The sequence below is a fragment of the Malania oleifera genome, chromosome 13 (assembly GCF_029873635.1).
Source record: "Malania oleifera isolate guangnan ecotype guangnan chromosome 13, ASM2987363v1, whole genome shotgun sequence".
Lineage (NCBI taxonomy): Eukaryota > Viridiplantae > Streptophyta > Magnoliopsida > Santalales > Ximeniaceae > Malania > Malania oleifera.
The window spans coordinates 10,377,396-10,405,105 of record NC_080429.1 but is presented as its reverse complement, the minus strand read 5'-3'; the positions used below and the strand labels follow the sequence as shown (position 1 = coordinate 10,405,105).

The following is a 27,710-nucleotide window of genomic DNA, read 5'->3' as shown; positions in this document are numbered from 1 at the left end:
CTTGCTTTCCTTGATAACCAAATATGAAAAAAGGGGGTTCTTTCAAATTTTGCTTTCCTTTCCCCAATGTTTTCCAAGTTCCAAATAGGGCCCCACTTTTTCTTTATGAAAAATGAGCTTTAACCCTTGTCCATGTGTGGCAAAGGCTAATAACCATGGGGTAATAATGTTATTATCAGTTGGCTGAAATAAGGACTCATAAAAGAATATATGGTGTTTTTTTTTGTCAGACCTTTGGAAAAGCAACATCCTGCTCACTAATCTTCTCTAGATGGGTTGGAAGAATCCCATGCCTACACTTATTACTCCTTGACAAATCCTCACCCAAACCCCCTATTTATCAATAATCAATAGTTAAATTCTCCAAACCTTCAAGAGAAGCGAGGGCATAAGAAATATCTCCCTGAGCATCCAAAAGATCAAAAAAATAATCCCAATCTTCATGAATCTCATCCAACAATAGGTCACTATCACAAGCAAAGTTACCATCAAATTCACCATCCAATTCTTGAGATATCTCCCCGGTTTTTCTCCTTCTAATTACCTCCTTTATATATGTCAGATTTTGAGCAATTTTGAGACTCCTTTTTAAGGCTTGATATACATTGTTGGCCCACAACCTAACAGCTTAAGCTTTTAGGTAAAATGGCATTCTAACATGGTATCAGAGCTATTTAGCAGGAGGTCCTGGGTACTAATCTCATTGACCACATCACTATCACAAGCAAAGTTACCATCAAATTCACCATCCAATTCTGAGATATCTCCCCGGTTTTTCTCCTTCTAATTACCTCCTTCATATATGTCAGATTTTGAGCAATTTTGAGACTCCTTTTTAAGGCTTGATACACATTGTTGGCCCACAACCTAACAACTTAAGCTTTTAGGTAAAATGGCATTCTAACATGGTATCAGAGCTATTTAGCAGGAGCTCCTGGGTACTAATCTCGTTGACCACGTCTATAATGTGGTGTTTAAAAATTATTGTATTCCCTGTAATGGGTGTTCTTTCCCATTTAGTTATCTCTCCACATGCTGTTGGGCTGCCCGCACAGGGGAGTGTTACGGCTTGATATACGTTGTTTGCCCACGACCTAACAGCTTACGCTTTTAAGAAAAGATGTATTCTAACACTTCAACAAAAAAAATTACCAGCATCAACTACTTTGAAAATTTTGGCTCCAGGCATTGTTGAATTCATTGTTTACAAGCATATTTTCCTTACCTTCCCCCTTTTTTGATGATCGCCATTCATATGCCTTCGTAACCACTGCTTTCATACATTTATTTCCATTCTATAAATTCCCGTAACAACTTTCCTCTTGACACAAACAATTGTGAAAACTCTAAGCATCATCTCCTCCAAGTGATTGAATTTTTTGGTCCACCTGAGAGGTCCCCTCTTTTGTGTCCTAGGCTAAAAACACCCTTCTCAAGCCATTATCCCCTCCCCAAAGATTCTGCTCACTCTTTCCTCTTAATTCTTGGTTCTTGCTGTAAGAACATTCTTGGGCCTTACTACTGCCTGGCTTTTATTATATAATAATCAGATCCTTTATTCCTTTATTAGAAAGTAAATCAGATCCTGGTGTTTTAATACCTGGCTCTTGGGCTTTGACTGCAGCACTTGAGGAATGGCCTTGATCCTTAGATTGGGCAGGATGGACTGAATTGATATCTCTATCCTTTGAAGAGGAATTAACCAATTGCTCTTTATCCAACTGCTAAAACAGAGCCAATTTTGCTCCCAAAGCATTGCACGGTCAGGTAAGGAGGCCATGCCAGCTTCAGAGAATGGAAAAAATTGAGTAAATCCATGGACTGCCCATTCAAATTATTAAATGGGCTTTGGGCCTTTTTGCTAGGAAATTTACCTGAATCTATAGGCTGCCCATTAAATTTAGTTGGATCTAGCCCAATATTACCCAAAATCTGACCAAATGCAAAGTAATGGAGATAATACCTGGTCCACACAACTCCACGCCCACTTCATTACTCTTGTCACAAACCCTAGCTACATCGAAGTCCTTCAGACGAGCAGCTGCCATTACATATACCAGAAATTGCACCATACCTCTACAAGTTCTGCAGCACCACCAGCCCTGCTAGATCCTCACCGAATCTCCCATGGAAGTATCTTTCCAAATCTGCTGAGCATTTGGTTGTACAGATCTATTCCCAACCTTACTCTTGATGTTAGGAGCCCTCTGCATGCCTTCCATCAACTCCAAAGCTGCAACAAAACCAAACCAATTTTCCCCTTTCAAACTCCCAGGAATGATAATAGAGCACCTGTCATAGTTCAATCGCACTCCCATTCCAAAACTTCCTTTGTGATATGATCTACTCACCACCCAAAAAAGCAGTCTGCCAAATGTTTTGTGATGAGTGAACTGAACTGTAGAAAATGTAAGACAAACTGCACACCCATCTTGCGGCCAAAAAAGACTCCTTGCCACCTAAATCTTCATCTCTCCTCCAAATGAACAAAACCTCTTTCCCCAACCATTCCCAGACATAGATTCAAAGTCTTTCTTTCAATCTGCACCAATTTGAGGAGATACTCCTCCATACCCTCCTTCAGTCAGATCCCTAGATTAAAAAGAGGGGGAAGAACACGGGAGAGAGGGAGAGCAAGAGAGACATTTCAATTCAGTTCTTAACATATCAATAGATTTGTCATGTACAAGGATTTCAAATTTATACCTAATTAAAACAGTAATATAAGGTAGTAAACATAGTCTGACTTGTACCATTTGGACTATGCCTAAACATGGTGCAGCTAAACTTAATTTTGACAGCCTTGTACTTTAGCCTTCTGCCCCCACTGCCTGTTGGCGTTGTTTGCAACCACAAAGGTACCACAATTTGTGTGGGTGCAGGAAAGGAAGCTACCTCTTTTAGTTTCAATTATGTAACATAAAGCACACAGATCTAGGCTTATCGCAACAAGGTGAAAACAGATTTCAGATATTCGGATTGAGGGGGACTCAAAATTAGTCAGTGGTTGTTTGTTAGGTAAATATAGAGCACCTTGGACAATGTGCTCTCTGCTTAGGGATATTAGGAGTTTGTTATCTCAGCTAACGTATATATGTAGTATTCAAGTTGAAAGAGAAGCCAATTAAATAGCTAACTAACTTGCAAGTATGGATAGAAATATCACGAATTATAAATTTTGGAATTCAGTTTTTCCACCACCAAATACGGGGATTTAGTAGTCCGATGGCTCTGCCTAGATGTACTACTTTTATTGTTTAATAAAATGTTCCCTCAACCAAAAAAAAAGGGGGGGTAAAAATCATAGTGATAATGGATATATCCAGTGCAGTGAAATTTACTGTATGTACATTCAAACAGTTATATATAGAAACAACATCAAAAATATGTACATTTCACCAATCTAGGTTGGATTTAGTTACCTGTGAATTATTTTTTATATAGAAGAAATATTATTGAGAGAGGAGATATTATAGAGAGTGCAAGACAAGAAATCATCCAACAAGATATGGGGAAAAAGAAAAGGAGAGAACGAAATAAAATTAGAAAACCAAAGCCCTGCAGACCCACGGCACAAAAACCTGCCACATTCCAGAAAACAAACCAAATGCTGAGAACCAGAAAGATGCCAAAAGAAATAGAACCTTGCTCCACCTCCACCTCAAAACATGAGCCATCACCCTTCCCTTAAAAATTCTAGATTTGTGTTCCATCCAAAAACACCACACCATGGCAAAGTTCTAAAGTAGGACACATGCAACAAGCATGCCCCACATGCCCAAAAGACACTGCAAAAACAAGTGGCATTCATTTCACTGCTTTAATAACACATAGCAAAAGCATATATTGTTGAAAGGGTTTTCTAACCAGAAGCAAATCGTCAATAATCATGTTCAGAATGAATTTGGATAAGCTTTTTAGATTTCCAAATCATGCTGCGAAGGAAATTTGTAACCCATAGAATCATGGGAGAGGTGCTCAAAAAATATCTACAGGAAAAAACCCCAGAGGGATCCAAAACTGAATCCTACAATCATACCTCAAAGAAGGATGAAAATGTGCTAGATCAGCCTTTCCTGTCATTCAAATTTATTTGGAAATAAAAGTTCCAAGAAACCATACCCATCAGAAATCAAAAAATTAGATGTAGGAGCATTATGACAAACTGAAAGATGAAACAACTTGGGGTTAGGAATTGTTAAAACTTGATAATTGATATAAATTGTTGGCCCACAACCTAAAAACTTAAGCTTTTAGGTAAAGTGGTAACCTAACATGGTATCACAAGTGCCATTGCCAGGAGGTCCTAGGTTCTAGTCTCGTTAGTTGTTGCCTGCATTTAATGTAAGTTCGAATAAAAGATTATATATTCCCAACATGTGTGTTATTCATCATGTCTTTATCTCTCCACATGCAATCGAGCTGCATGTGCAGGGGAGTGTTAAGGCTTGATATACATTGTTGGCCCACAACCTAACAGCTTAAGCTTTTAGGTAAAGTAATAATCCAACAGGAATGAAGAAACAAACACTGCCAATCGAAAGCTATGTAAGCTTTTAGTTAAGTAGTAATCCAACAGGAATGAAGAAACAAGCACTGCCAATCGAAAGCAATATCCAAAAATTAACTCTTTCCCAGTTACCAACACAAAATCTGGTCCAAAGAAGAAAGAGATGGAAGAATATCTGAGAAATGAACTTCCAAGAGCTCGCATGAGTGTCATTGAAACCAACTTGGCATTGCAACCATTCCATTGGAACCCAAATTTTCTGACTTTATGCAAAAAGGATCAAGCTTCAAAGGGAAAATCCATATCCATTTACAAGTCAAAGAAATTTCTATCAAGGTTTCTCAAACCCAAAGCACCCTCACACTTTGATTTGGTTTATAAATCCCAACTCATTTAACCAAGTGATCCCTCTTATTGTGCCCACCCTTGACTAAAAAAAATCTCTCATAAATTTTTCCTACCTCTAAGCAATGCTCACAGGATTGTAAAAGGGACAAAAACAAAGAGAAATAGAAGACAACACAAGCTGAATCAAAGAATATGCCACTGATGTTTGAAAAAAAAAATAAAAAAACCCTCCATGCATTCAATCTCCAAATACACCTCCTCAACAAAAAGAATCCAAAACAACTCAAATCCCTCCCCCCCCCCCCCTCCCAAAAAAAAACCTCAAAAAGAGCAATGGACTATGCAACCTCCTATAGGATGTTAAAAACCCTTAATAAATCATCCATAATAATACCTTGACAAACCTTTAAAAAAACCCAAAGTAAACCTATCAGGACCCTGAACTTCTACTTCTCCAACTCAAGAAACTGCTCTCCTCAGGTCCGCTTCCTAAAAGTCTAATAGACCACTCCACCTTCCCCACCAAAATAGGGGATCAACGCCAAAATCTCTAGCATAACTCTACCAGCACCCTTCTCCAAAATACAGCTTAAGAAAAATGGGTGATCTAATCTACAATTAAATCAGGATTTCTCATCACCTCGCCCCTTCACTCTCCAATTCCTCAATAAAACTCTTAAGCTTTCCACCACTAGCAACTCTATGAAACAATCTACATTACCCATGATAATATCCACCATTTTGGGGATCCACTGCAAAGAAGCAACAAATATTTTTACTAAAATATTTATTACTAATTTCTATTCATCGCATGGTGCTTAAGAGTTAGATGTAAGGAAGAGTGAACATTTACTACACAGACACCTATTGTTGATTCTCCATGCCTTGCGGTGCAGTTTGAAATTGAATACCACTCGAGCACAAGGCCAATGGTTGGGAATCTAACTAAGAAATCATTATATTACAAAATACAACAACTTAGCACCATTTTCCCAACTATTTGGACACATCCCAATGGATGTACTATAATAAAATTAATTTCAAAGAATAAATGAAGCTAATCACACCATGAATATTAATATTGACTACATGCTTGCCATAACTCTTACCTCTTCGTTGTGGCAAATCTTGTCTTCAACATCACTCTGGGAAAGCAAGCCCTCCAAAATTTTAGCAAGCAATGGTGTGTATTTTGGGTACTCAGACTGCCAGAGAAGAAAAGAAGGATGATGCATACAGGATTTAGCGGATGAAGAGGCTGAAAAAACATCTACAACCTACCACAGTTAAATGCATCCAAGACAAGTAGATCCAGTAGAATTGAAATTAAACAGCTTTAAATCATTTAGCCTTCACAGAATGCTAGAACTTTATACCACAATAAGAAGTTCCCCGTGATGAAAGATACAGAATTAACATCTTGGGAAGCATAAAAAGTAAAAAGAAGTACAGGTTTAAAATAAATAAATATAAAAAGAGGCAGAGTAGATAGAATCATGTCCAAGAAACATTATATCATGAATTTTAAAGACAAATGAAAATATTCGAGGCTTTCAGCTAATGCACACTAGACAAAGTGGAATATTAGCTTGTCTATTAGTAGAGATATACCCTCAAAACCAAATTTTGAAACCCAAGTACATTTAAAAAAAAAAGGTCAACGAAGAGCATTATACTATAGTGTTTCTAAAAAATGAATAAGAATTAACCATTTACTTTGAGAGAGGTCGATAACTTTTTCCATTCTGAGCGTTCTTCATCAGTGCCTTGATTTAGGCTGGCCAATACCTTTATCTTTGCATCCCGAACCTGATTGACCAGATAGCATTACAATTAGGTGGCTGTGGAAGTTAGAAGTGCCAACAACTGAAATCCACAGCATTATAACAGCAAGAGACAAGGATTTCCTCAGAAAACAACATTTTTGAATGTATACAAGCAAGAAATCATCATGAAAGTATGAGACTATTTTTAGAGATGCATGGCACAGGTTAGTGTCATGCATATACATTGTATCAGTGCTACTGGCAGCACAAATTAAGTACACTGGACTAGTGGAGCTTTCAAAACGCACATTAAACAATAGGAATGATTTATACCAAACAATGCAGGAACTCCTTCAAGGTTTGCGTAGTATATCTTCTTCCACACAGCACTACCACTTCACTCATAGTGTAGTACCTCTAGACCAAAACCCAAATGACCTAATTCCCGTACAAGCAAGACATTAGGAATATACAGAAATTTCAAGGAATTGGTCAAAAAAGGACTATCTACGAAAGAATTCCACACTTTGTTTACTTCATTGAATGAAAATGTTCTTGGTTTATGACCACCTAGTTGGTAGTTGGTACACAAGGGGTGGTGAGATTAGCAGAATAGGTTTCTAGTGCTTTTTCAGGAACATGACAAGAGCTCCCCTATCAACTGATCATCTTCCAATGATGAAACCATGAACAGCTGCATACTGGTCATACTTAGCACTAAAAGCACACAGATAAAAAATGCACCAATGCCATACAAGTGAACTGTGCATTGGGAATTAAAGCTCAGATAATGCATGGTTATCACCCCAAACCCAAGGAAAAAATCATCAGTTAAGGAAGATTCTGAATAGTTTTTTTAAGCATGCGGTACGAGATGAATTGAGCAAAATAAACTATAACTGCAGCTCAATGTGTGTACTGTCTAGGAATTATTGTCATGAGCATGAGGGGAACCTCCTAAAAGGTTCATATTTTCATACTTCTTTTTCACCTCAATCTTAATCCATTGACCTATGTCGCGGCGTCCCGGTAGCGCGTGTGCCCCGAGCAGCGAAATCAAAAATCATTTTAATATTTTCATGAAAAAACATGGATATCGGAGTCGCCACTAACCTTTAGTGCGGTTAGAACACATGATTACTACCCCGTTAGGGGTAGAATCGGTCTACATTACCAGAGTTGGGGCCGGGAGTTCGGTTACGCGAGGGGAAGGTACGAGCACCCCCTACGCGCCTGTTCTTACGAACGGTACCTAATTAATTTGAAATTATCCCTAAGTTAATCTAATAATTCTTTAAATTACTCCTTTTTATGAATTTATAAATACATGTAAAAAATAAATAAATAAATAAATATATACATATATATATTCCCTTAGAGCTTAGGGCACGTGATGCCCGAAGGCTCATAACCCCGCAATAAAATCATAGGGATAAAATCGAAAATAATTTACAAAATACACTTCCAAATTTTGAAAATTTTCTAGGTTTTTTTCTAAGTATTAAAATACTAGTTGGAAGGTTTTTGGAACTAAAAAAATATTTTTAAGTTTCAAAGTATTTTCCTTACCTTCTTCTATTTTTCTGATTTTTTTATTTTTTTCATATTTTTACTGTATTTTGAAATAATAAATCAAAAATATTTTTTAGAATTTTCTCCTAATTTTCTTTTTTTTATTATTTTCTGTATTTTACAAAAATTTCAAATAGCTAATAACAAAAAATAATATACTACTTAAAATATAAATCATAACACGTAAATATTATATATCATAATAGTCAAATTTTCAATGATAAAGCCCCAAGTATTAATAATCAAACCCTAATGATATACTCTAGAATGGAAATAATCAAACCCTAAAAATTATGTACTTTTTATAAACATGTAAGGAGATAGAATGAGATTATGGACAATAATTCACATCATGGATCTATTATAAAATATACACAAGCTCTAAAATATTAATGTACCTTAATATGGAAATGCTGTACATAAATATGGAAAATAAATCAAATTCTTCCAAGCCATATAAAAGCCAAAGAAGTAATATACATTTTATGGAAACCCTTAAGATCAATATTCAATGGTATGGAATCCCTAAAATTAGTACACAATAACAATATAGAGACAGATTAAATAAAACACTATTCAACACCCTAATAACGTAAAATAGTCAAAACCCTAAACTAAAACAATAACCAAAACCTTAAAAGATAATATCATGAAAATAATGTAAATAATCAAGAATCATGAACATGCGTAAATGCTACAATCCTAACAATAATACACAAAATCCCTAAATATCATATAAACAATAAATATGATAAATATCCTAAATACATCAAAAAGCCTAAATAATGTCTTCACAATAAAACAAACACCCTAAATAATATGTAACAATAAAAATAAGTATATTACAATGATTACAAAAAAAAAAAATACAACGATAATATAAGCACTTTAAACAAATATACAACAATAGCTATGAAAAAATAAAAAAATAAAAATTAAATGATATAATCCAAAACCTACGACAATAATATTAAGTAATATACACAATAAAGGCAATGAAACTTTAAACCCAAATTTTAAATATTAAAACACTACCAATAACAACCAAAATAATAACATTAGATATGTGTATGTAAAACCTGAATAAAAATTCTTACACAAGGGAAGAAAATCCTGAAAAAAATTGATGTCAGATATACCTATATAAATATTATCATAAAAAGAAGAAAAGCCCCGCAATAAAAAGAATAGACTCAATTAGCATTTTCCATGCATAAACAAAAATAATTAAAATCTGAATATGAACAAAAATCCTGCAATAAGAAGAATAAGATTAATTAGTATTTTCCATGCATAAACAAAAATAATTAAATTTTGAATGTGAACAAAAATCCGGAGGGTTGCTGGTGTTGTAGCAGTGGAGTCGCTGCTGCTGGGGGTCTTTCCGGGAGCAAGGGTGGCCGGCGTTGCAGCGGTGGCCGGAGGCTGCGAGGATGATGGCTGGAGGTGCGGGTGAGTTGTGGAGCTGAGGATGATGGTTCTTTTGGTGTGGGGGTTGCTCACGGCAGTGAAGTGTTGCTGGCGGCTTTGGCTGAGACGGCTGATATGCTGAAGTTGCAGGAGTAGCCAAGGAGGTTGCAGAGGGATGGACTACAGCCGGCTGGGTGGTGGTCGGAGTGGGAGATGTGATGGTGGCTGGCCTGCTCGTGCGCTGTGGCTGCCCTTAGCTGGAGTGTGTACTGCGCCCCCATTAGAAGAGAAGCAAAGGGCCTTTTTATAAAAATTATTTTGAAACCCTAACTCCCTCTTTCCTTTTTGGTTTATGGTATTTTTCTTTTTGGAAATAATATATATGAGAATAATTATTAATATGGTAATAATAATAATAATAATAATAATAATAATAATAATAATAATAATAAGGTAAAAATAATGATAATAGCAAAATAATAATAATAGTAATAACAAAAATAAATAAATAAATAAAAATAATAAAAATAATAATAATAATAATAATAATAAAGATAAAAATACCAATAATAATAAAAGTTAAAAATAATATTAATAATAATGAAAATAATAAATAATAATAATAATAATAAATAATATAAATAGAAATAAAGATAAAAGTAATAATAATAATACTAATAATAATAATAATAAGAATAAATAAAATAATAAAAATACTAATAAAATAATAATAATAATGATAATAAATATATTGAGCCTGGGTAAAAATGGGGTGTCTACAACCTACTTTTTTGCAAATTATATTTTGACAAAAGCTATGTTAGGGCAGTGGTCTAGTTGTTGATAAAACCAACAATCTGCTGAAGATTAAAAAGCAAAATAAGGCACTGTCCCCTGAGGTCTATTCAATGTGTCTTAGTAGCAATGAATATCAATCTCACCTTACATTGCATTCTTTCTACAGCTTGGGAGTGCGGAATAAGCTTTTGTGTGTTCGAAGAGCAGTGAGTGCCCAGATTCGTTGGATGTTTCCTGCTTAGTGCTTACTTCAAGTGTTTTGGGAGGAAAAAGGATGCAAAGAATTGGTGCAAATTGTGCTTGCAGTAATTTGGTGTGCTTGTGTTGGAGAAGAATGCCAAAATCTTTAGTTGTCAATGTTTGACTTTGTGCATGCCTAGGCAGAAATATAGTTTTCCTAGCTTCCTTGTAGGCTGCATGATTCCTGTGTCGTAGAAATTTCCAGCATGATTGGAAAGCTTCATCCTACAATTGCTTCTGAGAAATGAAAATTACTACACATTTTTTTTTGGATAGAAAGTGTTATTTGCACCCTAAAATGTGAATCCTACTTTGTTTTATTGCAAGAGTTAATAATTTGGGAGAACACACTATTACATTTATAAAAAAAACATTTTACTGTTTTAGATCCCATTTTGTGCCACCAACTTCACGTCCCTACCCAATTTTTGCAGAACCAAAAACCGAGGATCCTTGTGATCCCACGTTCGCGCATAATTAATTGCATCGAATTAACCAATTTTTTGCGTCAAACACTCAGTCGGTTATGTTAATAAGTTAGTAAGGGTATTATTGTCATTGGAATGACCTTTAACATATATTATTAACAGAGGAAGAGACCTATCATTGTGATTAGGTCTTCCATTTTACCCAATTATTCAACCTAGTATTAGATCTGATGGTTCAAGTGCTCAAGCTTTTGTTCCTGCAAATGTTGACCCCATGGAAGGGAGTTGTGGATCCTACGGATGCTAATTCCACAGATGTGTGGACTCCCATGGTTTCATGGCCTTTTCCATGGTTGTGTAATCGCTCCTAGTTGGTTGCATGACAAGTAATGACTTCCAATGATAGGTTAGTGATCGGGACTCGCACGAATTTCACTTGTGAGTTTGTCCCACACTCCCACATTGAAAAAATATACTAGATGATGGGTGCTTATATACATGGTTGGGTCGAAGCCATAATGGCTTAAAGTATTTCCTGCACAGAGTCTAAAGCATTTCTTGTAAACTAAGTTTCAAACAAACAATTTGGGACCATTGAAGTACTTCATGGGTCTAGAAGTATTAGTGAAGAATGTTGGGATTCAAACCCATCGAGACACCTACGGATCCTAATAGTAAGCTAGTGCCAAATATGGGTGATTTGTTGCCAACCAAGGATGATACAGGAGACTTGTTGGAACGATGAATTATCTCACGATCACCCGGTTGGATATCTTCCGCAACAAGTGTTGTGAGTCACTTTCAAGATACTCTGAAAACAAGAGAATAGGATGCAGCAATCTGCATCTTGAGATATCTCAAAGGTACACTTGGGGGAGAGGTCTCTTATATTAGGATCGAGGTCACACACATATTCAGGGATATATTGATGCAAATTAGGCCATGACACCTTCAATCAGAAGATCCACAACTGTGTACTCCATCTTTGCTGGTGGAAATTTGGTTTTTTGAAGTAAGAAACAAACTGTGGTACGCATGACAAGTGCTGAGGCAGCGTATAGGGGCGTATAGGGCCATCGCTCACAATATGAACTTGTTTGGCTGAAGACTATGCTGGAAAATTTGGTTTTCCTCATTCTAAATCTATGGAGTTGATGTGTGATAATCAAGTTACCATTCATATTGCCTCCAACACGATCTTCCATGAGTAGACAAAACACATTAAAGTTGATTGGCCCTTTGTTCAAGAGAAAATTGTGCAGAAGCTCATTACCAAAACTCATGTGAAGTTCGATTTGCAACTTGCTGATTTATTTACTAAAGCCTTGGAGGTGATGATATTAAATTCATTTGCAACAAGCTAGGAGCATATGATATATATGGTCCATCTTGATGGGGAGTGTTGATGGTTATCTTAGTATTTTAACATCATTAGTGTGCTAGTTTTTTCGTAACAAGTGAGAGTTAGTGAGGGTATTATGGTAATTGGCATGTATTTTGACATATATTATAAATAGAGGAACAAACCTATCATTGTGATTAGGTATTCCATTCGACGCAATCATTCAATAGGATCTACTGAGCACCAAGGAGAAACCTTAGCCCTACTGCTCTCTTGTTACATCTACAAATATAAAGATTAGGGTGTCTCTTCACAGAATCCAACTTACAACCACTACAAAGGTGGTCCAAGCCCAAGCTCCCTAGCATTGAAAGACAAAGCTATTCCTAAGTGTCACAACTATTATTGTGAAGGAACAAAATAATTCCTACAAGTTCCCAAAGCTTAATTCATTTATGAAGGGATTTATTGTTCTGAGACGGGAGGCCTGTGCACTGGGTGTTACATTTATTTCATTTTTTTCAGATTCACCAATGCATAATTAATGTATAGGAAATTGGCTTTTATTTTGTCAATTAAGGGTAGGAGTCCACGCTAGAAATTGTTCTACTAATTGCCTTGCATTTGAGCAATTAATCGTTGATTCTTTCCTTCATAGTAATTACAAACTAACATGGATTTGATCCCCTATTTGATATTGAGCACCTTTAGTGAATCCACTTTACAGCTATGAAGGAGATCCAAGCCTAAGCTCCGAATACCAGAAGAGCAAGGCTTTGTTCAAGTTTAGCTTAATTCATCTCACATGGCATTTGATATTTGAGAGAGGAGGCTTGTGCATTGTTCAAGCATTTGTATCAGTTTTCCTTATATTCACTAATTCTTAATTCATCTCGCAAGGTGTGGGAAATTGCATTTTTATTTTGAACATTGGTGATTCTTCATCCATAGTAATAATGAAGTACCATGCATCAGATCCCTATTTGATATGGAGTAGTTAAGAAACTAGAATTTATACTCAAACCTTCAGGTCCCAAGTTCAAGTCATAGAAAACAGCCTGTCCTAACATGCACAAGGTATACAACATGCCCTCCCCAAATCCTCAATATCACATCAACGCCTCCTGCACACCTGAAGTTGCACTTTTTTAGGAAGATAACTAGGATTACTATTCCTACTGCAATCCCATTATCAGTCCATATCTTTATGTGTCAGCGTGAAGACCTTAAATTTTGGTTTCTATTAAAATTTCAAAGCTCCAAAAGTATGGAAATTTTAGTTTCGATGTCAATTTCAATTTCAATTTGAAAAAAAAAAAAAGATAGAAATTAGTAGTAAAGCATGGCTTTTACAAAACTTTATAAATAGTTAACAGACATAATATTATAGTTTACAAAATAAATACATCTATGTTGTGTATGAGGTGTCGAGGTGCAATAGTTATAACATAATATGTGTATTAACCATATTCAAAAACACATAATATGTGTATTAACCATATTCAAAAACAATGTGCACTAAACATATTCGGTTGCTATAAAACAAATTCATACAACAACAAAAAACCTTAAGTCCCACTAGATGGTGTTGGCCACATAAATCTTTTTCCGCCAATTCACTCGATCAAGAGTGTTTTCCTCTACTAGGTTAAGAGCTATTAAATTCTTCCTCCGTACCTCATTCCAAGTTATTTTAGGCCTACCCCTACCTCTTTTCATGTCAGAAACAATAACTAACTCACTCCTCTTCACGGCTGCGCTACTAGGCCTCCATTTCAAATGCCCAACCATCTAAGCCTCCCTTACCTTATCTTAGACCGGTGTTGTAACCTAGATTATATGCTCGTTCCTTAATTTATCTTTAACTGTTATAACATTCATCCATCTTAACATTCTCATTTCGGCAACTTTTAGTTTTTGTACATGCTTCTTAGGTGCCCAACATTCTAAACCATTAAGCATAGCTGACCTTATAGTCGTGTTATAAAACTTTCTTTTCAATTTTAAGGGTATTCTACGATTACACAACATGCCTGATGTACTCCATTTTACCTCACCTACTTTAATTCTATGCATTACACCCTCTTCAATTTCCCCTTCCGCTTACATAATAGATCTAAGATATTGAAATCTACAAGTGCTTCTAATTTCTTGATTACCAAGTTTAATCTTCTTTCCACTTACTCCCGGTGTTACTGAAATTACATTTCATATTATGTTTTATCCTACTTATCCTAAAACCTTTAGACTCTAAAGCAGTTCTCCAAAGTTCTAACTTAGATTCCACTCCACCCCTACTTTCATCAATCAAAACAATATCATTTGCAAACAACATACACCAAGGGATCTCGTTTTAAACACTCCTACTAAGTTCATCAATCACTAAAATAAAAAGATAAGGACTCAAAGTAGAACCTTGATGTACACCTATTGTGATTAGAAAATATCTAGATTCCCCTCCTATAGTCTTAATGACATCATGATATCTGCTACTTACCCCCTTATTTCCTAAGATCCACCAAAGACCTTCCCTATCATACGCTTTCTATAGGTCAATAAAAACCATGTTAAAGTCCCTCTTCTTTTCCCAAAACTTTTCCATTATTCTTCTTAAAAGATAAATAGCTTCTATTGTCGATAACCAAATTGATTCTCTGAAACATTGGTTTCTAATCTTATTCTTTATTACCCTTTCCCAAAGTTTCATTGCAAGACTCATAATTTGAATTCTGTGATAGTTATTACAATTTTGAATATCACCTTCGTTTCAATATAAAGGTATTAATGTGCTTTTACTTCATTCCTCCAGCATTTCCTTGATTTTTAGAATAATTTTGAATAGATTAGTTAACTCTATACTTTCTTTATCTCCTAAACATTTCCAAACTTCAAAAAATCATCTGATCAAATGAAATGTTGTGTAAGTTTAATTTTTCATATAAATTCAAAAAAGCCCTTGTAATAATCTTTTGTTTCAATAAAAAATAAAAAAGAAGATAAAATAAGAAAGAAATTTCTCTGTGTTCAAATCTCGCATTTGAATTCCAAGGAAGTTCATTCTGTAATTAAACTTTTGATAAGTTCCACTAAAATTTCGCAATTTTGATAAATTTCAAATGATTTGTTGAAGTTTTGATGGGAATTATGTAAGACAAAAATCAATTGCCATTTCAATTTCGAGGGTGAGGAAAAGCATAAATTTTGACAAAAATTTTGACATGTGGAAATTTAAGACCATGGTCAACACTATGATTTATTACTTTCAAAATTTTGATTATAAAATAATTATTTTGAGAATTTTTTTTTATGCATGACTTGGTAAAAAATAATGAATGTTGAGGATGCATGATTTCCTTGGGAGATTTGGCTTGCTCTTCATAGAGGCTTCAAAATACCAGTGTTCTAATTCAAATACGAAGGAAACTTGCAACTTTATCGCGAGTTGAACCTCATCATGAGTCAAACCCAACAACCAAGTCCCTTTTCTATGTTGTTGTAAATTTTTAAATTAATTAATTATAAATGAGTTGATTCCCATAGTTTGTTTAACTTGATACTTCCACATAAGCTTAGATATTAAACTATGATCCAAAATTAAGTGTTTGGTGACAGTGAGATGGAGTTTAGCTTTCAATTTTAATTAGCTAGGCACTTTGTACCCCATGATTAGGATGGAAAATCATGCAAGAATTGTTTCTTAGTTCAAGGGATGTTTACATATCTCATGCTTTGATTGTTTTCCTTACTTATGGAATGATTTGTTGGATATGTAGGTGTGCTTCAACTTGAATAGAAGTTCTATTCCTACATTGGTTGTTAAAGCAAATTCTCTCCTATGTGGATCATGACTACCATTGTAAAACACAACTTATTTTCCTTAAATTCTGTTTCTTTTAAGCTAATATGAAAGGGTTTTTATACTAAACAGCAATGTTTACATTTCGATTTGAAAAAATATATTTGGAGTGTAATTGTGAAGTAATTGCTTTAGTTTTTTAGCAATAACTCTTCAGTTTTATGATCTTAAATATCTAGGCTTAGCTGTGTTCTCAAACTTCAATTTTGAGAGCTGTCTCTTGGCTTTACAGCTTTGTCTAATTGATTGTTTAGTCTTCAAGTGCAGTAATGGCTGGCAGTTTCTGAGTTTATATAATAGCTAGATGTTACAGTTTTAATTTGCAGCAATAACTGGTTTTTAAACTAAATTATTTACTAAGTTTATTTTCAGTTTTTTAGTATTTAAGACAATGAATTCAGTCCACCTCTAACACCTCCTGCAGTGCCGCTACAAGGTAATTCAGTCTTTGCAATCAACTGAACGTACGTATGCCATCAGCAAACCAAGGCACAACTTCTGTTCGGTTGGGTATTGTGAAGATTTGGATGTCGATTAAACGGACGAAGGTAGGAAAGTATCTAGAGTTAGGGTTGGGATGGAAAAGGAAGAGGTTTTCAGTCTTTATTACTCAGGGTGAAAAAGGCGATAGTTGGCGAAGTTTCACGAGCATCTTCTGCAACTTAGCAAAGGATTTTTCATGAGAAAGCTGAGATTTTACAAGCCAATAACTCTTCACAACACAAATCATGGAGTCAAGTGGTGCTGAAAGGAAAAAATCATGTAGGTGAGGGTTGTGGCAGCCATGTCTGTTCTGTGAATCAGGATATAAAGGTTCGGAAGCAAGAGTTGTGTCATTGGTGTGGAGACGTGTTGCATCTGAATGAATCAAGGACCATCACAGATCAGTAGGTTTCAATCGACAGGTGCAAGAAGGAAGGAAGGGTTTTTGATGTGGCAGATATGATCACAGAGGCGGCTAGGACTTCTGCTAAAGCTTCGATGATAAGAGAGCGGCTGGGGTTGCATTTGGGGAGAAGGCAGTGAAGAGATTTGAGTCGAATTGCATGCTTCTCATTTTGGACCCGCCTAGGTAATTGAAAAGGCTGTATCCCATTTTTAACTAAACTGGGCAAATTATTTGAGGGGGGCATAGTTTAGGAAAGGATGATTAGGGCTGCAGTTTGGGTCCTAAGGAAGGCTCTCCTATTATGGACTTCCTACAAAAGGGTCTCAGTGATAAACAGACCCATACTTCAGATTAAGGGCCCAAGTTCTGTACTGTTGGGTTCAGATAACAGACAGACCCAAATGTGTGCTCCAACTTCCCAGAAGACAAGAACTGGAAAAGAGAATGAGTCATCTTCCGATAACAGGAATATGTTTCAACCTCTAATTAATAAAAATATTATTTAGCCTCCAGTTACTAAGGATGTGAATCGTGTTGTCCAAGAGTTTCAGAATGTTAAAAGACTACATTTGTTCAAGAATGTGGGGACAAAGTGGGGTTGGGGGAGAAATCTAATGATTGTCATCCATATACTGATAAATTTGAAGGTAAAAAGGTTTATGCTCGTCGAAAGACAGCTTGTTGGAGTCCTCAAATGAAGAAGATATTTGACGATGAGAAAGAAAATTCTAGTGAATCAACTACCAAGGTACTAAGAAGAGACCCTAAGGGTGAGTTCGGTATTGTGGAAAAACCTCAAGTTGAGAAGAATGTCGGAGGTTCTAATGAGATTAGAAAAGGTAAGGAAGTGAAGAATTGGGGGATTTTTCAGATTCAGAAAATGATGATAATAACGATTTTGATTGTGTTAGGGGTTGCCATTGGATGAGACTTGGGAACAATATGGTTACGTTTCTGACTGCTGCGATGAGTTAGGGGATTTATCTTATATTTATCCACCTCCCTTGGAAGGTCTAGAAGGTGTTTCTATTTTGGGTAATGATGGGTTGGCAAATCAGTTTCAGCATAGGGATGGAATTTCGCCCACACCAGTGGAGGAGAGTTCAAAAGTAGAAATAGAAGCTCAAATTCTTTTGGAAAAGATGGATTTAAAGCTGAGTGATATTGGAGGAAATGTAGTGCATTTGGATGATGGCAAAATTCGAAAGGTGAAGGGTCAAAAGGAAGCTAGCAAATTAAAAAAGTTCAGTAAAATATGATGGAAAGGTTTTGAAAATAAGTTTCCCGGTTAATTTCGTTTAGTTCTTTTTCTGGGTGCTAGTGTTTATTATTTTCTTTTTTTATTCTTCTTTTGTTTGGTGGACTCCTGGTCAAGGCCACAACCTAGCAAAGGTGCAATGAGGTGCTCACCCTGACCACCAGGCATGGGGTTGTTTGAGGCATGCCTCATACATTTTTCACTCATTTAATTTGTTTGCTTTTTTTTCTGAGCCCTTTGATCAGTGTATGATTAAAAAAATGAACTTTCTTCTATTGTTTGTTCCATGGTTTTAAATAACAGCCATGATCGTTGCGTAACGCATTTACTTAACGGTTTTTTGGGTTCCCGATACCATTACACACTGCGAAATCAGTGGGAAGAAAAATCACGGCCATAGCGGCCATGACGGACCGCGACCATTATGTAAAGACTGCTACAGTCATTATGTAACCGCTAGAGGACTGTTACACCCAAAAAATTTATTTTATTTTTTACCTTTTCTTCTCACTTTTGTTCCCCCCGCCCCCCCTTTATATAAATAATTTTCAATATACTATGTCACAAATAGGAGAAAAAGATTATAATGAGGATGATAATGATACAAAATTTTCTATTTATTTTTGTAAATACTCACAATAGATGCATTAATTAACACAAAATACTAACTTTTAGGAACATATTTTATTTTGATAATATTAGCAATTTGAAATTTATGTTCTTTCAACTACAACCTTCTTTTCTTTTCTTTTCTAGTTATTGTATATTTGTATCATTGGTATGTCTTGTGTGTCTAATAGAATAATGGAGTGTATAATGTATTTTGCAAACAACTTCATCGAACTAAAGGATCCAAAATACGCTAAAACTCTTTCTAAGAAGCTTAAAAGCTTAAAACATGCAAATACACTAATATGCACAAGGTTGTGCATGCTTGAAAAAAATTCACAACCATTACACCCGCTTCCTGTAATGTAACATCTACTACTCCCACTCCCATTACATCCATTACTGTTAAATTACGCAACCCACTACCACAATTTAAAACCATGGTTGTTCATAGAGTGCAACATCTGTCTGATCTATCTTGATTGAAAGCAGCAAACAGCAAAGCATACGTAGATTAGAAAAATGCAAAAGCAAATGCTTATCAAACAGAATCTTGTCAAAGCATGATCTGCATTTTTGGCCCACAACCCAACAACTTAACTTTTAGGTAAAGTAGTAATCTAACATAGTATCAGAGTGGATTACCAGGAGGTCATGGTACTAGTCTCATAACGTGGGTTTTACTGCATGATGTTTAAAAAATTATTGTATTCCATGTAATGGTGATAATCATGTGTTTATCTCTTCATGTGCTATCTAGCTGCATGTGTGGGGGGGTGTTAAAGCTTGATATACATTGTTGGCCCACTTCCAAACAGGGGCCAAGCTTTTGGTTAACGTGGTAATCTAACAATCTAAAAACGAAAACTCATTAACCCACAAAAAGAATATGAGAGACTGATAAATTACAGGAAAAATACATATCTTACACCAGCGCAAATAAATGTACCTCTTCTTCTAAGCGTTCAGACACACTTTTAGGGTGTGCTGGAGAAGAACCTTTTCCCTTGTTCTCATCCTGCTGACAAGGGGCATAAAGGAGATAATTTAAACAAGCTTGCATATAAACATTAGTATGAAAATGATACCATACTCTCAACAAAATGAATTAAACAGGATGCAGGAAAAACATATGAAATATTAGAACCTTATTCGGTGGCATGACATAAGATATCTCATAATTTACAGGTCTATTATGGGGATTTTTCCATGAATCCTCATCTCCAAACGAAGGCTTCCCATATGAAATTGCTCCAAGTAATATAGATCCTTGGAGAGAGTGCTGCAGAAACTAACAAGTATTATGAAGCGTACATAAAATTCAAGAATAGAGAAAATTATGGTATAAACCACCTTAAGCAAGGCTAACTTCAGACACGAATATGAGAACTTTACTAGATCAAATCTAAAATTTAAAGAGGTTCATGAAATACAACAAAATAATATTGTTAAATCATGAAAAAATACCCCATAGACCTTCAAGCCTTTTCAGCAATAAAAAAGAACTCTCATCAGTTTTTATGAAAGGGGAGAAAAAACATAACTAAATTCCAAATTAAGTATTTACCTATCTAAAAAAACCAGAAAATTTCAGATGGCTTTTCCTAATAACACCCTTCAAGCCATTTCCTTCTCTCTTTTGGATGGCTTCAAATGCTGAAACTCAGGTTAGAAGGTGCCAGGAGATCATTCAAAAGCAAATGTGGGCCTGGTTTTTAGAAGAGAGCCTTTCGACATGGAATTCGGGGATATAATGAAGCTCGGATCACTTGAGGGGCAGAAAGTGAGACAGAATATTTCAAGCAATGGAGTTTTGAATGCAAAAGCTTTCCACACTTGTCAAGAAGAGATCTCGGCCACAGCAGTATGCACTTCACTTCGAGGGCAATGTTGAAGACAAAGAGTCCCTCTAAAGTGGCTTTCTTTGCTTGGGAAGCATTGAGAAGCTACAATGGAGAAAATCCTTGCCAATGACAGTTTTATGAAAAGAGGAATCCCCATGGTTGGGTGTGTTCAATGGGAGCTTCTGTTGCTTGAGTTTAGTGGAACTGGTTAATCGACTTACTCCTTAGTTTGTACATTGATGAGAAATCTTTGGAGTTTGGTTTACACTTTCTTTGGAATTCAGTGGGCAGGGGCAAATAGGCTGCAGATGAGGCTGGCAGCTTAGAGCAACAAGACAGGTATTTTGACAAGAAACTATGGGATGCAATCCCTCTCGCTTTGATTTGGATAACCTGGAATGACAGGGAAGCTACAGCTTCTGGAAGAGTGGAAACATCATTCGATAAAGTGAAAGGAAAACTGCTACACACTGCATTTCTCTCTCTCTCTCTCTCTCTCTCTTTTCCATAGGAGAGTTGGCTTGAAACAGTTGTCTGTTGTTCAACTTGTTGATAGGTTTTTATTTTGATTTTTTATGGATTATAGTTTATTTGTGTGTAAGCAACTCTCCTTGGACTCTCGTTCAATAAAATACAATAACTTGCCATGAATTTTATTTACTTTTTTCTGCAATTTTATATTTTCCTAAAAATATCACCCTAGATATTACCTTAAAGCTCTACCATGGCCTTTCTTATTCTACCCCTTAGTTCCCTTCCCCCCTCATGCACATCCTTAAGTACATTTTTTTTTCATTGTAATTCTATCATTTTTCAGCTTCTATTAAGCTCATCCGTAGATGCTGAATTTGTTCAATTGCATCCACTCCTCGATGTCACACATGCAAAATTTGTATATAAAATTTGAATGTATAAAAACTAAAAATACCCGCAGCTCTATAGAACTACTCATACATGGAAGAATTTAAGATATCATCCCACACACCATTTATGTAACACCCCAACCTGGGTCTGTCAGGGAGCACTACGTCTCTCCTCCTCCACCTAGACCAGACAGCAGGGGGGGCGGGCCTTATCGAACTAATGACTGCCCCCACAGACCAACACATGTCCTTTTCAGTGTGTTTTGTCTTCACTCACATGCTTCCTTAAAAAACTTCTCAGAAGGTCACCCATCCCAAAATTACTCCAAGTCAAGCACGCTTAACCGTGGAGTTCTTATGGGAAGGCTCCCGAAAAGAAAGGTGCACCTTGTGGATATGGATAGTTGGATAGTAACATCAAATCCTTTTTAAGTCTTTCTTCCACGGGGTATCACATTCTCCCCCATTTACAGAACGCAACATTCTCGTTGCGAACCCACATTTTCAAACTCAGGCGATGTGAATCTCATTACACATCCGGTTGGGTAATTGCTCTAATACCATTTTGTAAAACCCCAACCTGAGTCTGCTAGGGAGCATTGCGCCTCTCCTCCTTCACCTAGACTAGACAACAGGGGAGCGGGCCTTATCGGATTAATGATTGGCCCCACAGACCAACACATGTCCTTTTCAGTGTGTTTTGTCCTCACTCACACACTTCCTGAGAAAACTTCCCAAAAGGTTACTCATCCCAAGATTACTTCAAGTCAAGCATGCTTAATCATGGAGTTCTTATGGGAAGGCTCCCGAAAAGAAATGTGCACCTTGTTGATATAGGTAGTAACATCAAATCCTTTTTAAGTCTTTCTTCCACGGGGTATCACAATTGAAACAGTTGTTTCATATTCAAAGGTGCTCTAGCTTAAGCCAGTTGTCAACAAAGTTGATGATTCAATCTTATAAACTAGACTACTTGAGCATGTTCATTCAATGAGAACTCACATTTGCTCTCATTCTATTGTGATGGGACAGCACTTCCTTTCTCTCCAATTTTACAAACGTCTGGGTGCCTATAATGAGATTCGATTTACTTGTTTATCAAAAGAATAGACAATCTCCTAGTCATAATAGTTTATCTCCACCACCTTTCCTGGTTTCCTCTATACATCTCATATTCGAAGCACGGGCTTCTCCTTTTCTTCACCATATATATGGTGGGTGGTTCTTGAATGATTCCCCTGTAATTCTTGACTTCTTTCACACCCTGCAGTGGGGGTGATCCTTTTGTTTTTTATTGTACTTGGGAAGCATCCCTTAATGCGCCTTTATAAATTTTTCTTTATTCATTAAAGGGCATCAAAGGGATGCCACCCAATTACATGCATTAAAAGGAAAGCACTCACACTGCAAGGGTATCCAAAAAATAGTTCCAGCTTGTTACAGTAGCGATCCACGAGTCTTTACTAACATGTAATTGTGTAACCAATACTTCAAAAGCTCTTTTATTTCTTTCATTCCACACAAACAAAAAATTGGCAAGTGGAATGAGGAAAATATTCAAATGGGATGAAGCTTTCCTCATGGGGGATGAAGCTTTCCTCTTATCAGAACAGATGCCTTTCACCCCATAACTCTTTTTTCATTGTTGTGGCGGTAACCCATTGCTTCCTGTAATAAAAGAAGCCAAGTTCCAAAAGTTCATGGTCGGGGAGCAGTGCAAGAGTATGTGATAAGCAGATTCAGCATTATCCAAACACAAGAAGCACGTATTAACAAGGGGCATCTCCCTTTTCTGCAGGTTGTCAGGGGAAAGAAACTTCACAAGAGTTGCCTCCCATGCAAAGAAGGCAACCTCTGTGAAGACTGCTGTTCTCCAGATGGATTTCCAGGGGGAAGTTGTTGCTGGTTGCCACTAAGGACTGAGGGGGTGAGATTCCGGTAATAAGATCTCACAGTAATTATACCCATTTTCATTAAGGCCTCACTTGGGGTCATTAGCAGCTTTCTGATATTGAAATTTGCACAAGCCGCCATAAAAATCAGTAGGTGGTCAATTGCCCAATCTGAAACATTTCTAAACAAGGAAATGTAGCAAAAGATCCCTTGAGTAATCTGAAGGTGCTTACCCATTAGAGCAACCTTATCACAAGCCAAACTGACAACAGAAGGGAATTTTGAAATGAGGGGAGATTGGCCACACCAAATATTATGCCAAAATAATACGTTATCCCCATTCCCCATTTGAAAACGAATAAGAGAGGAAAAGCATACCCAACCTTCATTGATGAATTTTCAAATTCCAACACTGTAAGCTCCTCTCCCAACCCCAGTGGTCCAACCTTTTATGCCAAAGAACATGCTTTCAAGCAATGATCCCCCTCCAATGGTACTCTTTTTCCTTCATGAATACCCAAAACCATTTCCCAAAGAAAGGTTTTTCGAATTTAAGCCCACCCCAGCAACAAAATTGGTTTCTTCATTGAACCCTGTAATGCGGTCCCCTCCTTCGCACTCGCGCATGATACAACCGTGCAAAAAATAAAAAGGCAAAACTCCACTATGTGGTCTTTGGCTATGGACAAAACCACCAAAACTCCATTGTGACTGCCCCACCTCACACCAGACCACCACCTACAATAGTGAAGGTGGATCAAGCAGCACTACTCATGCTTGTAACTCAACATCCAGATGAGGATTATACAGCAGATATTGCAGCCCATGTTGCTGAAGATAGTTTAAATGAGAGAAGAAGAATAAAATGAGCAGGTGGGGGAAAGAAGAGGAACGAAAAGGCAAAATAGCATTGAAAATATTGCAAAAGCAAGTTGGAATAAAAATAGATGTTTAGAAGTATTAAAACAATCTTGTGCAGATCACATGTACATCTGTTAGATTTCCAGTCAAGTTTAAAATGAGGCCATAGTACCAATGCCTAAGTTCACAAACATGCGCAGGAAATTTCCTGAATTCCCATAATGATAATGTAATTTACTCCTCAAAGTTTTTACAAGTTTACCTTTGGGAGCTTGTCTTTAGTTGGTGGACCCACAAAAAAAGCTTCTTTTATACTTCCAAAAGAAAACACATTTAAGTTACTAAGAGAATATGATACGAAGAGGTTGACATAAAAAAAAAATTCATAATAACAAATTGTTTCAGAAGTAAACATACCCAGGAACTATTACTGAGGATTTAAAGCTACCATTTTCCATCACGGGACCATCTGGTTCAGAGAAAAAGCTTAATCGGATAGCCTCCTGGATTGGAAAAAAAATTCATTAGAGAATTTGAATGGCTCCTAAAACAAATATTAAGAACACCATTTAATGACAAACATAGCCTCCAAAAATACAAGAAATTCAGTCCCCATAAGCATGATTCTACTTGCACATACATTCTTCCGGTTTATTGTCTTTGAACACAATAATCAGCTGAACTTGAGTCCCCAAGCAATTAGTCTTGAAGAAGTAAGCAATAATTATTTTGAACACCATACACAATAGGCCCCAAGTCCCTAAGCAATAGCCTAGAGTAGTTAGCACAAAAATAGAATATCAAGTTTGGCTTTTACAATATGGCAATCGCCAGTCTTCATACAAAAGCCATACTAAATTTATCACTGCCTCATTGCTAAAAAATATTTTTGTATTAGTGGTATCAACAATTTCCAGTTTTGATCCTTTTGGATAAACAAAAGAGTCATATTAAGAGAGAGAGAGAGAGAGAGAGAGAGAGAGAGAGAGTGAGTAAAGAAAAGGAGGATTTAGTATCTTACTATACTCTACAAAAACAAGCATTAAAAGAAGAAGAAAAGAAAGATGAAAAAAAATAGTACAGAAATATTCAGTCCCTATGCAGATCAGTCAATGCAAGTCCTCTGAAGAAACCATTAGCAGAACCCACTCATCATCATTGTGAATTACTTAATAAGATCTGATAAGTCTATCTAATTGATGTATGCACGTGCCTAAACTATAAAGGAAAAAATGCAATTTTGTATTAATTAAATACTATACAAAGTGATGAGGTGACTATCGTTAAATGGTTACCCTGGCAAACCATTTCTATAGATGTTTTATTAATATTTTTGACTGACGTTAGCTTAGACCTGGACAGGCCAGACTTCACAAACATTCTCAATAAGTTTTTTTACCATGGCCACCTCATATATTTGCATTCTACAAAAGAAGCTTATTGAACCCAGCATAGTTTTATTGTTGATGCACTTGCAGTTCCCGTGTTAAGATTTCATCTTTGTTAACCCTGAAAGGCCATAATAGCATAGCAAATAGGATTCAAAAATATGCCCATTACCCTACAAAATTGGCTTCGCTAACGTGACAGAGCCTAAATTTGAACTATTCAGAGTCGTGCAGATCATTCAGCTAATTTGTACATATAATAGAGCCAAATTGAAGCAAAGTAAACAATAAAAATCCAAATGGAGTGCTTAATACAGAAGTGGGATTTAAACAGTTAACATTCTCCCTCCAAAATTACAACTGTAAGAGCAGTAGAATAGGTAGACACAGGGCAACAATAATCTCTCTTTCATGATGCATGAACAAGTACATTTTTAGGCCCAACTCACATTGCATGCCATTTCAACCAAGAACAAACACAAAAATTATCAAATAAAGCAAAATGTGCAAATTTCCAAACAAGTATATAAAGGGGTACAGACCATGGTAACAATGCACTTCTTGACCATGACACTCATTGATAGCATTTAGAAAATTCTTGAGCTCATCCATAGAGCACACAGCACCATACCTTTTCCAATTTTCTTTCAATGAACACCACCAATTGCTTCATTTTCTCCAAGGAATGCACATCGTCATGCCTGAAACATGAAACACCATAAGCAAAGGAAACTTCAACTTCAAGTCAACATTTAAGATTGTCTAAGACGTTCCTCATTGAAACAAAAAACCCAGCTTCCCTATTCGCACAAGTTTCCTCATAATTAAAGCTACTTTCATGTTCTCAATTAACACCACAATAACTCAGCTCAAGGGGGGAAAAAACATTCCTATTGCTTGAGCCTAGGTCATCAAACATTTCCTTCTATCAGTGATACATGGTTTCTGATTTTAAAAAATGTTGCCTGATATTAAAATTGAGGGAGAGAAAAAAGTAACACCAAATCCTGGTAAAAAAATCTGGGCTGAAAATTTACAAAGACAGACATCAACCAGCTATGGACACTATGCATGTCTGGGTAGCTTAGTAATGTGGCGCATACCTTAGATATAGCTGTAAAGTATATTCACCCTTGGGAAGTTTTGTGGAATTTGGGTAGACATCGCCCATTCCATATACACGCTATAGTACGATAAACAGATCAAAGGAACACAATCAAGATGGAAATATTATTAAGAAAACACTAAAGCATTGTTAACTGGGGAAAAAAATCTACAAGATATTGAGTAGAATAAAGTAATAACAGCAACACATATACTGGGAGGATAATAAAAAGAAGGGGGGGGGGTCTGCAGCCATGCACAGTGCATTATATCATTTCAATAAGAAGAATTTGAAACCAAAACTATTTGTCTCTATATATAATCACACATGCACAGAAAGAGAGAGAGAGAGAGCAATTTTTTGTCTGTAATGCCATCCTCTTCCAATTTTACACTTCAGGAAATTCAATCATACACACCACACATTATTTTTTATTCTATCCTTGTAAAATTAAATTATTACATAAAAGAAAGAAGAGTGTTTCCTTATTTCAATTTCACACTTAATTCAACTAACAACATTATATCTATATCCAAAAACAGTATATCCAAGTCAAAGGTGTGAATAATCACAATGATTGAGCTACTAATTTAAGTAAGTGCAGACAGAACATGAGAATCTTCATTGTAAGTTTGTAACACACAGCCTAACCAGAAATTTACCAATGACATCCTTTTCAGGTCCACTTTCATAAGTATTGTCACAGAAGAAGATAGTTGAGGAAAATGGG

The 27,710-nt window shown here is 36.1% G+C and overlaps 1 protein-coding gene across 2 annotated transcripts in view; it reads right to left on the bottom strand.

Annotated features, from left to right (window-relative positions):
* LOC131146006 (tripeptidyl-peptidase 2) overlaps window positions 1-27,710 on the bottom strand; it is an 84,923-nt gene that overhangs the window by 10,552 nt on the left and 46,661 nt on the right. Inside the window, exons 23-30 of one of the 2 annotated variants that reach the window (XM_058095250.1) lie at window positions 26,979-27,058; window positions 26,507-26,576; window positions 24,905-24,990; window positions 24,750-24,801; window positions 20,174-20,308; window positions 19,976-20,047; window positions 6,575-6,667; window positions 5,968-6,063 (exon numbers count right to left, since the gene is read on the bottom strand). In XM_058095250.1, coding sequence (XP_057951233.1) covers window positions 5,968-6,063; window positions 6,575-6,667; window positions 19,976-20,047; window positions 20,174-20,308; window positions 24,750-24,801; window positions 24,905-24,990; window positions 26,507-26,576; window positions 26,979-27,058 — 684 coding nt within the window. The remainder of the gene's footprint in view (window positions 1-5,967; window positions 6,064-6,574; window positions 6,668-19,975; window positions 20,048-20,173; window positions 20,309-24,749; window positions 24,802-24,904; window positions 24,991-26,506; window positions 26,577-26,978; window positions 27,059-27,710) is intronic. The other variant, XM_058095253.1, reaches the window with a different exon arrangement.